Source organism: Semicossyphus pulcher, unplaced genomic scaffold (assembly GCF_022749685.1).
Source record: "Semicossyphus pulcher isolate SPU_LCO1_2020_fin unplaced genomic scaffold, fSemPul1.0.p SCAF_6, whole genome shotgun sequence".
Lineage (NCBI taxonomy): Eukaryota > Metazoa > Chordata > Actinopteri > Labriformes > Labridae > Semicossyphus > Semicossyphus pulcher.
The window spans coordinates 6,789,164-6,804,856 of NW_027211737.1; the positions used below are offsets into that span (position 1 = coordinate 6,789,164).

A 15,693-nucleotide genomic window follows, 5' to 3' on the forward strand; every position below is an offset into this window, starting at 1 on the left:
ACATGTCGTGCGTGTCCAGTTTAGCCAGCGGTTAGCAATAAACCCAAGACTTCCTTTTTCTGCGTGCTGCATTGTTTACAGTCCAGTTAGCAAGTTGAGAAGCGACCGTGTGTTCAGATGAAAAGTGAAGCGAATTTAGCCCCTGTAGATATGTCTGCAAAGCAAATTAATTTTATGGTTCATTTAATCCCCGGAGAAGCGCCCGTTCAACGCCATGTTTCAATAAAAAGTGACACAGAGGATGCACTCTGGCTTTCTTCAGCGGTATGAACCCGAAGAAGAAACCATTTTTCTTGTGATTTACTTGTTATTAACGCCTCTTGCCTTTGCCGGAATAACAACATCATGATGCTGATTTGTAAAAAAGTAAAAATGAAGCTTTGTCAGGTCCGTCCTCAAGAGGAGAAGAAAACCACTTTTAAAATGCTCGTTTGTTGAACGGAGGACGGATCCATCATTTCTGATGCATTCGGGAAATGCTGAATGGTTTTCGTGACACAGCGTCAAGGGAATTTGTTGAATTTTAGATCTCGAACGGATTGTTAGCTGTTAGCATGCAGATGTCTGTTTATAGAGATTAAGAAGAAGCTAAATCGTTGTCAGGTGACCGCTAATGGGAGCCGGGATGTCATTACAGCGCATTACTTTCCGACTGCTTTTGCTCTCCACAAGGGACTGTTTCTGCTGCAAACGCTGCAGCCTGCTGATACGTGACTGTTCAATACTACTCGGACTACAAACATACCACAAATGGAAACCAGAAAACTTCCCGTAAACTTCCCCGCCTTGCCTTAAACAGAGGCTTTATCGTCTATTTTACTCTAAATGGGAGCTTATTTAAATAATGAACATCATGCTGTTTCGAGGCACACAGAAGTTGTTTCCTGAGGTGGTAACACGAGTGAGAAGTTGGGGCATTTTCTGGTAGAATTCAATTTGCAAATAGAGTCGCCCCCTGCTGGCCATAAAAAAGAATTACGTCTAAGGCACTTCACTTTTGAAAAGGCAAAGTCCACTTCTCATATACAGTCTATGGTCAGAACACAGGCCTGCAGAGGGAATATTCTTATGGTGCCATGTCACATCACGTCAAAAATCAAACAGCATAAAATATGGGGCCTGGTTTAATTCATAAACAGACACCAAACAAAGACATAATCATTGTTTAAGGCTGTTAATACATTATGTGCCAGCAAACCCACCACCATAGTGTCCAAATGTGTAGCTGTGTCCTCATATCTCCCATCTTTAACTTTCTCCCCTTAACCTGAAACTTCCTTTCTCTTCTTCGACTCCATGAAGCTTCCTTTTGCGTTATATTAGTGTGTGTGTGTGTGTGTGTGTGTGTGTGTGTGTGTGTGTGTGCGTGTGTGTGTGCATCACACCATGAGGACAAGTGACGTCGTTCCTCCACAGGGTGCTTTTGCATCTTGCTAGAACTGACAGAAACTCAATGAGACGGGCTCTGACCAACTATCGCAACGATGGAAGAAGGCAGAACGGATTTTGAAAGAGCAATTAGTTGTCATCTTAAGCAGGGCTTAAATCTATCCATCTACCTTTTGGTCTGCCTGGCTTTCTTTCTCTTTTAAGGATTTCAGCAGAAGGGGAGTTGCCTTCTGATTTCCAATTAGCAGATTAAATGGGCCTAAATTCCCCTGCACGGAGAGGGGAGAGGAGAGACTCTATGACCTCATTAGAGGTACACACGTGCGAGAGCTGCATCCCGAGCACAAAGCACAAAAGTGGCTTCATAGCCTTGTAAAGAGCAGCTGGTGACAAGAGGAGAGGAAGAAGGAGTAAAAGTGCGTGTGAGTGTGAGAGGACGAAAAGGACAAACATCAGATATTAGAAATATCATTGAAAGTGTGATCACACCTACAGTCTGTTTTCTTTAGTCTGAATCATAGAGAAGTTTTCTGACATTTTGCGTCCTATTCATTTTTGTTTCATCCTGTCAAATTACAGGCGATATTAAGCACATGTGCATCATACGCATATGTGTGCACTTTGCTGCTACTTTCCTTTATCCAATTCATATATAGCACATGGATTTGATCTCACAGAGTGCTAACTTATGTTCGCATTTGATTCCTTGCACTCATAAAACATCATGTTTTGGGTCCTTTTCTGCACGTGGTCTTCATTATGAGCTTGCAGAGGTCAAAACTCACCTGCCCACATGGACCAAACAAAGCGAGCTGGACGCTCAGCTGCTTAAACCCTGCCTGTGAATAAAAACTGCACTGAAGCAGAATTCGTCTAAACTACTTCCTGCGTTGTGAACGACTCGGAGCCATACGCCTCTCTCTGAGGCCTGACCCAGAATCTAATGCAAAGGTGTCCCTGTTGAGATGCGGTTCATGATTCCCCTGTCAGCTTCTTCGCATCCCAACTCAGCAGAAACAACTTGATCACACACACACACAAACCAGGGCACAATAAATGCTTGGTCATACTTATGAGGAAGGGATCGTACTGCAAAGTCATGCAGGTTCATGCACAACCTCTGAACAAAAACAGACACACACTCAACCACACTGAATATGGACATTTATGAGGGTTGGATCGACTGGAAATCTGCCAGCAGATTATGGTTATACCAAAAGATATTCAAAATCCCGTCGCTATGTAATGTTGTTCACTTATACTAATGGGGAGGGGTACATGTGTGTGTGCTAAGGTCCCCTGGGTCACATAATGATGGATACAAACACAGATCAGCTCAGCGGGGCACTGGCTAACAAGATAAGCAACATTTGCTAACTCCTTGTTCCATTGATAATATAAAGTCATTTGCACACACTGTTTCAACACACACATTTGCATGTACGCATTATGCTGTGGTGTGCTCACACAGATGCAAGATGAAAAGAAGGATCAAAGGAAAGGAGAAGATGAGGAAGAGAAGGAGGATGACAAAAGAGGGCAAAGAATAGGTCAGGAGTGGGGGATGATGTATACCTTCGTCCCGTCCACTGGATTATGGATGACGGTTGTCTGAGGTTCCTGGAAGAAGGGGATGAGGAGTAGGGATGGAGGAACATGGAAAAACGAGAGAGACAGAGAGAAAGAAGAAGAAAATATTTTGACATGAAAGCTGATGGAAAAAGTGCAAAGAAACAGGAGAGTGTGAGATGAAGAGAAAGTGCTCATAAAGGTTGACAAGGGAGGGAGGAAAGAGTCCTCCAAAGCCAAGTGAGTGGGCGGATGAGCTGAACACCGTAATTTGGAGTCAGCTCTGTTCTCAAGCACGCACACACACACACACACACACACACACACACACACACACACACACAAACACACACACACACACACACACACACACACCCAGGGTGAAGCGTCTGCCATGAGCACAAGTACTCATAGCCCCCCACCCCAGCTTCTCTCTCCACACACACACACACACATACACAGAAAAAGTAGATCCACCGCCTAAGGAAAAGGACAGGATAAAGTTGGCCTCAAAACGGACAATTTTTTAGCCTGTATTCGGCTGAACATAGAAACTCCTACTCCATTTTCTGTGCATGCATGGATCTAACTTGTCTTCAGTCCCCTACAAGATGTAAGGGGACTGAAGGAAGCTCATGCAATATAAATTCAATTCTCCCATGGAACCGATAAAGACTACAGCCTCAACATCTACCAAGGCTCTGGCACACCCAGAGGCCCCACAGGAGGAAAACGGGTCATTGTGTTCTTTCACACTCGTCTCGACAGAACAGGCGAGCACTGCCGGGCAGACGCTGGCATCGTTACGGGATCCCTCTCTGGAAGACCTTCAGTCACTCCTGAAGATCAGTGTAACTTTTCTCCTTGTTATTCCTTCTGCTACCAAACACATCTCAACATTCCTGCTGCTGAAGCAAAGCTGCTACTTCCACTCTGAGGAGAAAAAGTTACGTCAAATCTGCCATGATTGTGTTACATTTTTAGCACCATAAGTGTCTCCTTTCAAACACTGGAACTTTACATTTGTGGCTTACAAACCCCACAGTGTTGCCACCACATACGGCAGCCACTGATCACCGATGATTCAGAACGGAGACGGATACATTTTCTCACCACAATTTGCTCAAACCATCATTTGATGTACTGTACTCTTTGAAATCTCTCCCCCTGGGGAAGGGACACCTCAGTTATGGCCAATCATTGGCTTTTATTCCCTTGGTGATGATGATGGCGGTGTTGTCCTAGCAACTGTCACCCAGGGCAACAGGCACTGGTTGTTAACTTTGGAGATGATGATGATAATGGTGATGAGCGAGAACAAAGTACCTGGGGTTTGGCAGATCAAAAGGAGGGGGCGGGTGCTGAAGGCGTCACTGCATCAAGCGGGGAAGGGTTTGACGGTCACACATCGGCACTGACCTCACATTAACACGGCTGCTCTTACAGGGAGGATCTAGTACCGCATCTTAAGTTTAGTGTTCTTTTGTGATGTGTAAAAGAGCAAAGACTTACAGTATACCTCTGTACCTATATAATTACTTGGTTACTGTACTTCAGTAGATTTTCTAGGTATCTATACTTTCCTTGAGTATTTATTTTTCTGATAACTTTTAATGTTGACCCTCTGTTCATTTATAAAACAGTCTTGTAACTTTAGTTTCATTGGTGCTTAGAAGTTATTTTATGAGCCAGCCTCAGCCTTACATCCTCAGGTGGTTCTCCTCGGCTCTGGCCATTGTGGCGCCCTCGGCGAGTTTAGAATTTGGTGGCCCCACTGCAAATGGTGAAATGTTTTTTTTTCTGCCACACAACATGTCCGCCGGGGTCAGCCCAACACATGGGTCTGTATGTGACTGACTGAGTAACTGACTGAGTGAGTGACGGTACTTTCAGAGCCAAATAAGGTTAAAAAACAGTCCTTTAAAATAAAAGCATTGTGTACAAAAGAGGGGAGTCAGAATTCCAGCAATTTTACCTTGAAAAAGCATACCAGAAGAGGTGACCTACTTTCCTCTCCATGCCTGTGACTTTTACAACAGGAAGAGATGTTAATATTGCTGTCAGAGATCACTAGGAGTTATCACAATTCATTTTCACCATGCGTTTTGACCGAGAACCGCGCGGCCAGCATCGAGAAGACTCATCTGTTTTCATGCATTTCAAGTAAAAATGATCACGTCCCCGCAGCCGTCACGCACACGCCACGCTTCCAGTGTTGCCCACATGCTAGTGTGCAACACAGTTATCCAGAAGAGACCTGATTATTAGAGTTGATGTTGCCATAAAGATCGATCAAGCTTACCGCAGTGTTTTGGGATATGAGGACAGTGTGGGGCCTTATACACCAGTAGGGAGGTCTGGATGATTCTCCCTGAGTATTTTTTATAAAAAGCTCTATTTTAAAGCTCATTATCTACATTGAAAGTAATGACTGAAAATGTAAAAGTGTATTTATTTATTGAACAGACTTGTAAAAATGTGAAATTCACGAGTTACCATTAGTTTACTGTGATATTAAAATGTTTTTTCTTCATTCATAGACACTCCTGCAATAAACTTTATAAGATAGAGTTTCTTTGTCTCTCTCCTCACTCTCTCTTCCCCTCCCTTTTTATTAAATGCTGTCTGTCTGTCTGTCTGTCTGTCCGTCTGTCCGTCTGTCTCACATGAGTCGAGTAGGGCGAGAATTAAACAACAAAACTTACATTATATGTACGACAAAACCTCTCACCCTCCCCTCTATTAAGGTTTGAGTTTTTCCAACTGGGCCTGAACGCATCTCTCCTCTCCTCTCTTGTAACTTGTGTTGTGAAGTGTACACTGAGTGAGTAGTCGAGGAAGTTAGAGAGAGAGAGCAGGAGAGTGACGGTTAATGCGAGCGGAGCAGAGAGAAAGGTTGGGAGTGAAGCTGTCAGTCTTGCAGTAGGCTTGAATTTAACATCGGGGCTTCATTCAAATGTTTAAGGGTGGGCCCCTTCTAAAGGTGACCGTGCTCCTGCCATCAGAGCCCCTTGGCTTTGGAACGACCTGCCTGAGGAGATAAGGCTTGCAGAATCAGTGATCTTTTACAACAATTCTTAAAACTCACTTTTATAGACATCATTTATGTGATGTCGTGTGTGACGTGTAGTTTATGTGTTTTCATTGCTTCCTATCTCATCTATTTTCTTTTATTGATTTAATTCCTTTTACTCTGATTCCTCTTCCTGTCGTGTTTTAACATTCTTAAGACCCCCTCTAGTGAAAATCAAGTGTTTAACCTTGTAAACATCTCCATGTGGTGTTCTTCATGAGCTACAAGACATATCAGGGACAACATCAGCATCATCTCCATGGCTGGGCCTGTCTGCTTTTAAACTGCAGTGTACCAAGGACAGGCTGAACAACACGTTTTCAGATTGGCAGGTTTGAGACGTCACAAACCTAAGGAGCCAATCCTGTTAATGGACGGGGTGACGCTATGCATATCATTATGTGTAACCTATGGCAACCACTTGGGCAATGAGCGAGCCAGCTGTAACCGTCATCGTAATTTTTGCTCACTACTGACTACTAACGTTAACTTTACTGCTACTGATTACTACATTTCAAGCTAGCTAAGTTTCAACTAGTTGCCGCTAAACGATGGCAGAGACGTGTTTTGTTTTCGGCTGTAATTTTACAAAAGGAGAAACGTGGCACATAGTGGGCGGGGCCTATGCAGATTCAGGAATTTTAATGAAGGAGAAAGAGGAGATGCCTCGGGAGGATTTTTACAAGGTGATTAAACATATTTTGCAGAAAAAACATATTAGACACAATTTATCATTTCAAGCAGAGCATTTTATGTGTCTTAAAACATGACTGGAGCTGCTCTTTAAAATCTTTTGCCCTATTGGTTGAACTTCACATTGACTCTAGCTTCATATTGCCTTGCTGTGTCAGCCACGCTGTTGTAAATCTTACCCACAGTATTCAAGATTGCTTGTTTGTCAAAGTAGGTTATTAACTCTTTTAAAAGCGATATAAAGAAGGTTATTGCTTTTATTTTGCATCATTGTTCCCTCTGGGTATTCTGCACACAAGGGGGAAAGAGGCTAATAGCTCTTTAAGTGCTAATCTAGAAGATCTCACTTTCGTTTTTCTTTGGCGGCACCTATGGTGATAAACAGTAATTGCGGGAGCACACTTCCCAGATATCCAGACAGTGTTGCATGTGTGGCGTCCACAGTGGGCTCCGGTTGTAACTCTTGTAGTATGACTAGTACGATTCAAGATGGCGCCACGGATGGCTGCCTCGGTGCATTGGTGCGCATTGTTTTGTCTTGTTTTGTTTGTAAATACCCTTTTTTGTCATAATTCCCATTTTTTTAACGGAATTACTTCTGTGTTTATTGTTCTGCACATAAACACCAAGTCAAATTCCTTGTACGTGTACTTGGCAATAAACTTGATTCTGATTCTGATTGATTTTCCTGGCTGACTGGCCTGGTTTGTCTTCATCTGAGCGTCGAGTTTGTTTCTTTTTCTTTGGATTTTCACTTATTGTTGAAGTTGTATCTGTAGTCATCCATCTTTTCTTTGTTTGTTCAGCCATAGTAGATTACTGTTTACTCGCAACACTTGCAGAGACCGGAAAAGCAGCCGCTTAGCTCCGCCTACCCTCTCTGGCAGACCAAGCACTGCTGGCTGATGGAAAACGCGTCTCTAACTGGGCGGAGCTTGGGATTTTTTCTGCGAAAGTCGCACCAGACACCCAGTGTGTAATACTGCAAATGCAAAGGCTTTCATCAGTGGGCCATAGGCTCAATCACCATTGTGTTACCTGATTCGGCGATAGATAGTGACTTAACAGACATTAATAGTTGAAAATGATGGTATAAGTAAATTGCTGCATGTGAATTACTTCTTTTGGAGAAGCACTCAATGAGCACTGATAACTTGCAAATCGCCTCTGGACTCTCTATGCCAAGTAAAATGATAAAAGTGATCAGCAGCATGCGGCATTCACTGCAGCCAATCCAACAGATTTTCACACCATCAACAGAAGAGGAGGCATTATGAATCTCTGAAATCAGCTGTTGTGCTCTTTGGCTGGAAGAACAATCTGCAGACCTTTGGACCTCTGATGCTCACACGGTGGGGAAGCCGCCTCTCTACAGAGGCATACAAAGAGGGGAGGGGGTAAATCGCGCTGACAGCCCCAGCAGGCTTTGGCTGTCTGCTCCTCATTGGCAAACTCGCACTGACAGAGAAAATGACACGGCAGCACAATATCAACTGGAGTACAAGTCACATAGCATCCCCGCCTTCCACAGGGAAATGTCTTCTGACACCACCTGCTGGTTTGAGACCTTTCAGACCGCCATGATAAAGATCAACCACAGCCGACAGGACAGACAGACGAACAGGAAAAGACAGACACAGGTGAAGGAGAAGGGGGAGAGGGGGTAGGGTGAAGGTTGGTCGGAGAGACTCACACAGACACACAGGTGGGGGTTAGGAGGTAAATACCAGAGCAGGTGAAGGGATGTTTCCTTTGGGGCTGGTGACTATGCTGTTTTTGGTGCTGTTTGTCTGGGGCTGTGCAGGAGAGGAGAGGAAAGGAAGGAGACACAACAAGTGTTAACAACAGCGAGAGGTGAGACTGTGAGTGTGAGTCCATGCATGTGTGTAGGTTTGGTGCTGCTGTCCTGGTGAGAACTAATTAAGAGTAAGTTTCCGCCCGCTGTGTGTGTCCTCCTTTTGCTTATTATGATTATTTTTAATGTTTTCAGTTGAGAAGAGGTTCGTTCAGGTTTATGACGCTGAGATTTTGACATTTCTGTTTGAAAATTCTGCCAGCACCTTAAATAAAAGGGCTATAGTCTGACGACGACGACATAGCCTCTGGGTACAACGGTGAACATGCCGGGGCATGCAGCCAGCGGTTAGCGATAAACAACCTTTTCCACGTGCTGCATTTTTTACAGAAAAATAAACCGTTTTTCTTGTGATTGACTTTAATTAACGGCTCTTGCCTTTGCCCAAATTTCAACACCATGATGCAGATTAGTAAAAAGTAAAAACAAAGCTTTGTCAAGTCTGTCCTCAAGAGGAGAAGAAAACTACTTTTAAAATGCTTGTTTGTTGAACGAAGGTCGGATCGATCGTTTCTGATGCATTCGAGGAAGTCGGGAAATCTAAACACTGAACAGCTTTCGTGACATCTCGTCAGGGAATTTATCTCAAGTTGAATTAAAAGTGAATGCATGATATATCGGCCATATAATTAATGGCTTAATAAACCGATAACAGCTATATTGGTATAAATACGAGAAATAGAGTCATAATATACGTTTATCAAGGTTTCTGAAAGTGGAATATTAAATCATGGTGTTTTGGTCACTCAATCTTCAAGTGGGCCACAACTAAACAACTTAAAGATGGTATCTGCCATGAGAAGCAGGTAATTATCAGTTATTGCATCGGCTGAAAAACATCCATACCACGAGTCGCTTAGAGAGAGTAAAGTCGTGTGTGTGTGAATGGGTGTATCTGTAAATACTGTAAGACACTGGGCTTATCATAGAGAGGAGAGGAGAGGAGAGGAGAGGAGAGGAGAGGAGAGGACAGGTAAGCAAAGGAGAGGAGAGGAGAGGAAAGGAAAGGAGAGGAGAGAAGAGGAGAGGAGAGGAGAGGAGAGGAAAGGAGAGGAGAGGAGAGAGCTCATACGTCATCACTCAGAGTGCAAACACACAACACAGTGCAAACATCCACAAAACAGCCATGAAAATAAAAGCTGGTGTAAGCTGACAATAAGCTGACATACAGACATTTCACACACACACACACACACACACACACACACACACACACACACACACACACACACACACACACACACAGGGTGAACTCACACACGCACACATTAAACCAACCAAAGCTGTGGTCAGCCATCACTCCCTCTGCCGCTGTGGAGCAACAGGAAATGTTTTCCTCGTCAAAGTAACGATAAGCGGGGTCAGATGTCGTACTCAAAGCTCGGGGTCTCAGTATTTACATCCTGAATGTCTGCGGGAGAAAACCCTCCATCTCACTGGAGGGCATTTTAAAATCCTGGCAGGATGAAGGCAGTACTGACCAAGAAAGATCACATATCTTCACAATCAATACCAGTGATGTAAGCAAGAACAAAGATGGAGAAAGCAGGTAAAGGTCTCCACAGGTGGTTCCCCACGAGGGCAAAGAAAACAGTGCAGGGGAGGAACGAAGGAAGGAAGAGGAGACGGAAAAAAGGATGCATCAGGACAGAGGGAAAAGAAGGCCTCATGGCAGAAACAGGGACACAAGTTGTTTCCCTTCAATTCACTAACCTGACTTAGAAAACAGATTACTAATTGCTCTATTATCGTTTCTTATTTTACACTTGAATGAATCTCTGCACTAATTCTTTAACTTGTACACAGAACAAAGCAGGAGTTTTGACTTGAATCATTTAGAAAGCAGTCTGCAGTAAAAAGCACTACTGTCCGGCCGACAGCCGGCGTGCGACAGGTACAACTACATACTCATGTGAGTGGATATGTAGGATTGTGTGGTGCTAAACTGAAAAAACTGTAAAAGCTTCATATTAACAACCACATTTGATTCAACTGACAACATTTCTGAGTCAGGTTCAGCCTTTTAAGTTTAGCCCCCACCTACGCATACTTTTGATCTTACTTTTTGTTTGAAGTATGCACAATGTCTTGTAAAACTGAAAAGAAATCTACAAGAACAAGACACGCCTCTATTATTACAGTGAGCCCCTGACAGATCTGGAGCAGCATCCCTGGAGTGACGGTGATGGAACAAAACATCCTGAATCTATTACGCTTTCAGAATAATGTCAGGGTTATGACTAACACTTTGCAAGGGCCTAACCTCGGACTCACTTCTGGTGTTTCTGTGTTTGTCATTTTCTTTAGCCATCACTGGGCATATTAACGATGTAGGGGGGAATTCACTAAGAATGGATTGCGGCCGCTGATAGCACCATAAATTGCGCATCATTTGCACACGCTATCTGCTCCGTCTCAAGGTCCTTTTCATGAAGCAAACTGCACTGATGATATTCAAGCGCAAACACGCCATGCAGTTTGCTCTTGTTCTGCGTCTGATTGTGAAGAGAAGCTGTCTGCACCTCCACCCTCTGCTGCACGGTGCTGCGCTCTCAGGGATTAACTGAGCTCCACACTGATGGAGCTCACGTCCATGCACAGATCGATGATGAGCAGGGAGAGGAGGGGGCAGCTCTTTTAACAGTTTACTGTAAAGTCCAGACTCAACAGGTGTTTACTAGTTTAACTGTCTGTAACGCAGCTTCATTTTTTAAACGAGCGCGCCACAGCATCTCGTCCATATAATTATGCCTGTCTTGAGTGCCTGCTCCAGCCCGTCTGCACACATGTGGACAAAGTGTGCTCGTGTGCCGGGGTTGAGCCTCGCACAGCCACGAACTGATTGGTCTCCCGATTATAATAATAATGACTAGAATTATTAAGAAAATGTATTTACAGGCAAACACATTTTTTGATCACACAAAAGACGTCGTCATGATCACTGGAAACTCAGAGCGTGACAGCCCTTATAACACTGCGCTGCAGTTACCACCAGCTCTCTGTAGACGGTAATATTTTCACTGTAACTGCGCGGTGCTGTTAGCGCTGGTGCGGCTCATTTGCATAGAAAGGGGCCAAATTAGCTCCGAATGTCTCCTTAATGACTCATTAAAATACACGCAAACAGCATCAGAGCACAGAGACGCTGTTTGTTCTGCAGCGCACCTTGGGCTGCATTCACCCCTCTGTGTGCGCTTCCAGAATGAGGAGGAGTGTGTCATTTGCACAGGTTGAGCCGGCGCAAAAGCCGCACAATCCTTTAGTGAATTCCCCATTTGTTTCCTTCTCAAGTTCCCAGGCCTGTGCAGGCCTGATCTCAGGTAACGTCTGTCAATCGTTTGCCTGCTGTTTGAATAAAAAGTGCTTCATGAATTTGGCTCTGCAGTGAAGAGCGGGAGACTTGACTCCTCCAGTGAAATCAAGCAAAGGCAGGGATGGAGAGGTGGAAGAAGACAAATACAGGCGTAAACAGAGGGGGCAAAAAAAAAAAAGAATGGTAAATGCATAAATAGCATGCTCACCATATACTGGACAGTAGAGCTGGACTTGCGTTTCTGTCCTCAGGCGATTGATGGATGGATGGATTTATGGACGGATGGATGGATGGTAGAAGAAGCAGGGAAAAAAGATCAAGTAACCAATGACAAAAAGTGAATGAACTGATACAAAACATGAGAGAGAACTTTAAATTTAATGCCAACACAGACATTTCCAGAGTGTTTGGACGAATGCAGAAAAAGGAGGAGTGCCTTTCCTCATGGAAATGAAAACGGGAGCGATGCAAGCGCTCGAAAAAAGTGTCTGTGGCTTCAGTGGAAGTCATCAGGAAGAGCAGCACGTAAGAATGAGAAGCAGATCACAGAGTTGTGCAGACCCACTGTTCTTCTGTCAACAGATTGAGAGCATTTGGAGCAACAAGGAGCAAGATCGGAGGCATAGAAGAAAGCAAGAAAAGGAAATGCTAAATGTATTCTTTCAGAGTACTTAAGCATTCCCTCAGAACTCATTGTCACTTTTAAATCGCCACTGGCTCAGTACATGTCATGTTTTTACATGTAGCATTAGTACAACATCCATAAACATTAACAAGATTAGGGCTGCAACTAATTGTTTCCTTTTTTTCTTTAGGGCTGGAGCACAACGAGAGGAGAGGAGAGGCGAGATGCGTTCATGTCCAGTTGGGAAAAACTCAACTGGATCTTTTAATAGAAGGGAGGGTAAGAAAATTGTTCAAAAATTGTTGATTAATGTTTTGAAGTAGTTTGTTCTGTTGTTTAATTAGCTCACCCTTTTAAGTAAATACTTATATAAGTAATAATACTGATTCTCCAGTTCAGGGAAAGGGTTGCTCTGACATACGGAGATTAAATGAATCTGTGTGTCACAGCAATCCTTTTGAATTTGAAGGTCCAGTATTTTTCTGATCAGGCGTCTGACAAATAGTCTATTATTATTTATTATCATTCATTTTATCATTAGTAATGTGATCACACAATGACGGGGAAATTGGAGACAAATCTTCAATAAACAATCTTTAGAATAATCGATACAGTATTGATACAAAATAATTGTTTGGTGCAGCCCTACACCGACAGGCGTCATCAGTGTCATGTATAAACGCTGGCTGCCAGCTGCCACTAAACGCATACAGGATTTTAATGGCCGCTCTGACTGACTGTCATTACATCTGTTGTTTTTTTGTGAATGAACTGAAATATGCTGCACAGTTCATCACTGTTTATGCAGCAGCTGTTCTTTATTTATGAACTGAAACTGTTTTTTTTACAAGTTGAACGCTGCTGTTTGAGTTAGCTGGATTAGTGCAGGCGGATCATTTTTTACTATTGTTGATGGTTGCCTCAGTACCTCTGCCTTATGTTTAGAAAACGAAAAGAGTGTTTAAGGCGTTTTGTTACAAGGGTATCCTTTCGTTAAGGGTGTATGGGCAATTTGTTTTACATTTAAGGTGAACATCCTTTGTGTGGTTGAGTGTGTGACTTTTCCTTTGCCTGGATACTTCCTGGCTGGCACCGCATTAAAGAATAAAAGAGTTGCATACAAAAACCCTCACAAGCTGAGTTAAAGTTAGCTCCAGCTCAGCTCACAGTCCCCAAAGCCCCGACGAGGAGCATCTTACTGACACCAATCTCTTTACATTAAAGTGCTTTACTCAGTTCTGTTTTTGTTTGGAGAGGAGAAGCTAAAGGCAGCTTATATCGCAGTCGTCCTGACACCTGGAGCCCACCAAAGAGTGATTGCTAAGGTAAAACTGCTTTGTTCAGCGTTTTAGCTGTTGTGATTACAGGGTCTGTTTGTTGTGGAAAGGACGAGACCTCTGCGGATCACTCTTGTTAAGAAGCTCGGGAACAATGAAGTCATATTGAGATTCAGTTTGTAAAGACTGCCGTGCTGTTGTTCCTGTAAACAAGTAAAGTTCAGATATTTGACTCTTTTCAACTTTTGAGGTGAAGCCCTAAACAAGACATTGGAAAGCTTTTCCCTCTCTGATGGATTGTTCTGTAGAAGTTTATCAGTTTTTCTACCCATCATATCGGCGTGTAAGAATGCAACATGTAGAGAACAGACGCAGCGTGTTTCATCAATAAAACACTGCAGGAAATGCTGAATGGACTGGCTGTTGTGGGAAGAAGTTGGCAGCATGAGAGGGTGATTGTGGTGTGTAGTTAGTGCCAGAGAGAGACTGCCTGCTTGCGCTGAGCAGGTGCTCCAGCTGAAAAGCGTCAGGTGCCGTAAATGAACCAGACGGAGAAAGAGAAGAAGAGAAGGAGAGGCCGAGGAGAGGAGGTCAAAGTCGCCAAGAGGACAAAAAGGACATGTGGCGGGAAGAAACAGGAGAAACAAGAGATACGGGAGGGGAGGAGGAAATCAGGGAGGCCAGCGAACGCAGAAGACGCCTTTGGAAATGGTTTGGGGCGAGTGTGTGGGGAGCCTGTTGCTAGGCAATGAGTGCGCCGCAGTGGAAGTAAGCGTCTATTTCTGTCGTCTGAGTTTCCAGGGTCCAGACTGGCAGCTATTCCTGGAACCGGAGTCACATTCCCTGCTGAACCGACTAAGCAGGGAGCGAGAGGAGGGGTGCATGTGGGCATACACACACTCACGCACGCGCACACACACACACACACACACACACACACACACACACACACACACACACACACACACACACACACACACACACACACACACACACACACACACACACACACTCACACGCTGCTGCACATGTACATAAGCAAACCACACATGCGGACACCGGCGCTTACGCACGCTCGATGTGCAGGCATGCTCACACCCCCATTTGCGCTTTCGTTCTCATTTTTAAACGAACAAACAAATGTGACGTATTCGCACACACGCAGTCACACAAACACACACACCTGTATGTCCACGTGAATGTGCACAGAGCTCTGCCTGACATTGCGCACAATGCTGGGAAGCAAACACATTCGTTTGCATGTACACCATGTGCGGAGCTTTGTTGCACACTATCACGCATGCACACGCTGCACACACATTCACGGACGTTTCGCGTGGGATGTGTTACTGCGGCGTGTGTATGCGTGAGCGTGGGATGGTGAGAGATCTTCATTAAAAAAGATGAACAGGAATGTGAGGTTAAAGACCAGATGGGGTGAGCAGGAAGAGGAAGCACTGAAAGAGGAGGAAGAGGCAGAAGTGGAAGGATGCGAGGCAGAGGAAGTGATAAAAACGAACGGCGAGGGCTTACAGATGGTTACGTTAAATAATGGAGACTGAGAGGTGACGGTGAGCTGAATAATGCCAAATCAAAATAAAAGACGGATGTGCTACTTGAGGCTTGTGCTCTTGAAGGCGACACACAGGGTGACACCGGCACAAACACACAAAAGCACACAGGTATTCCGACACAGATCCAGAGTAGGGCTGTGGCTTTTTACAAAACAAAAGCTGTGAATATCTAAAACCCAGCAGCCCTAAAACACACTTGTGCCATCTGAAAACAAAACCACAATCTCCACATACATCACACATCCAATGAGGCACAAAATCAGTGAGAAGCAAACCAATCAAACGGCAGAGACAAAGAGAGCAACAGTAGGCAAGAGTGAGATCA

General features: G+C 44.1%; 1 protein-coding gene across 2 annotated transcripts in view; it reads right to left on the reverse strand.

Moving 5' to 3' along the window:
- camk2b1 (calcium/calmodulin-dependent protein kinase (CaM kinase) II beta 1) overlaps positions 1-15,693 on the reverse strand; it is a 93,982-nt gene that overhangs the window by 18,083 nt on the left and 60,206 nt on the right. The window contains exons 15-17 of one of the 2 annotated variants that reach the window (XM_069682542.1): positions 12,101-12,133; positions 8,452-8,520; positions 2,965-3,009 (exon numbers count right to left, since the gene is read on the reverse strand). In XM_069682542.1, coding sequence (XP_069538643.1) covers positions 2,965-3,009; positions 8,452-8,520; positions 12,101-12,133 — 147 coding nt within the window. The remainder of the gene's footprint in view (positions 1-2,964; positions 3,010-8,451; positions 8,521-12,100; positions 12,134-15,693) is intronic. The other variant, XM_069682541.1, reaches the window with a different exon arrangement.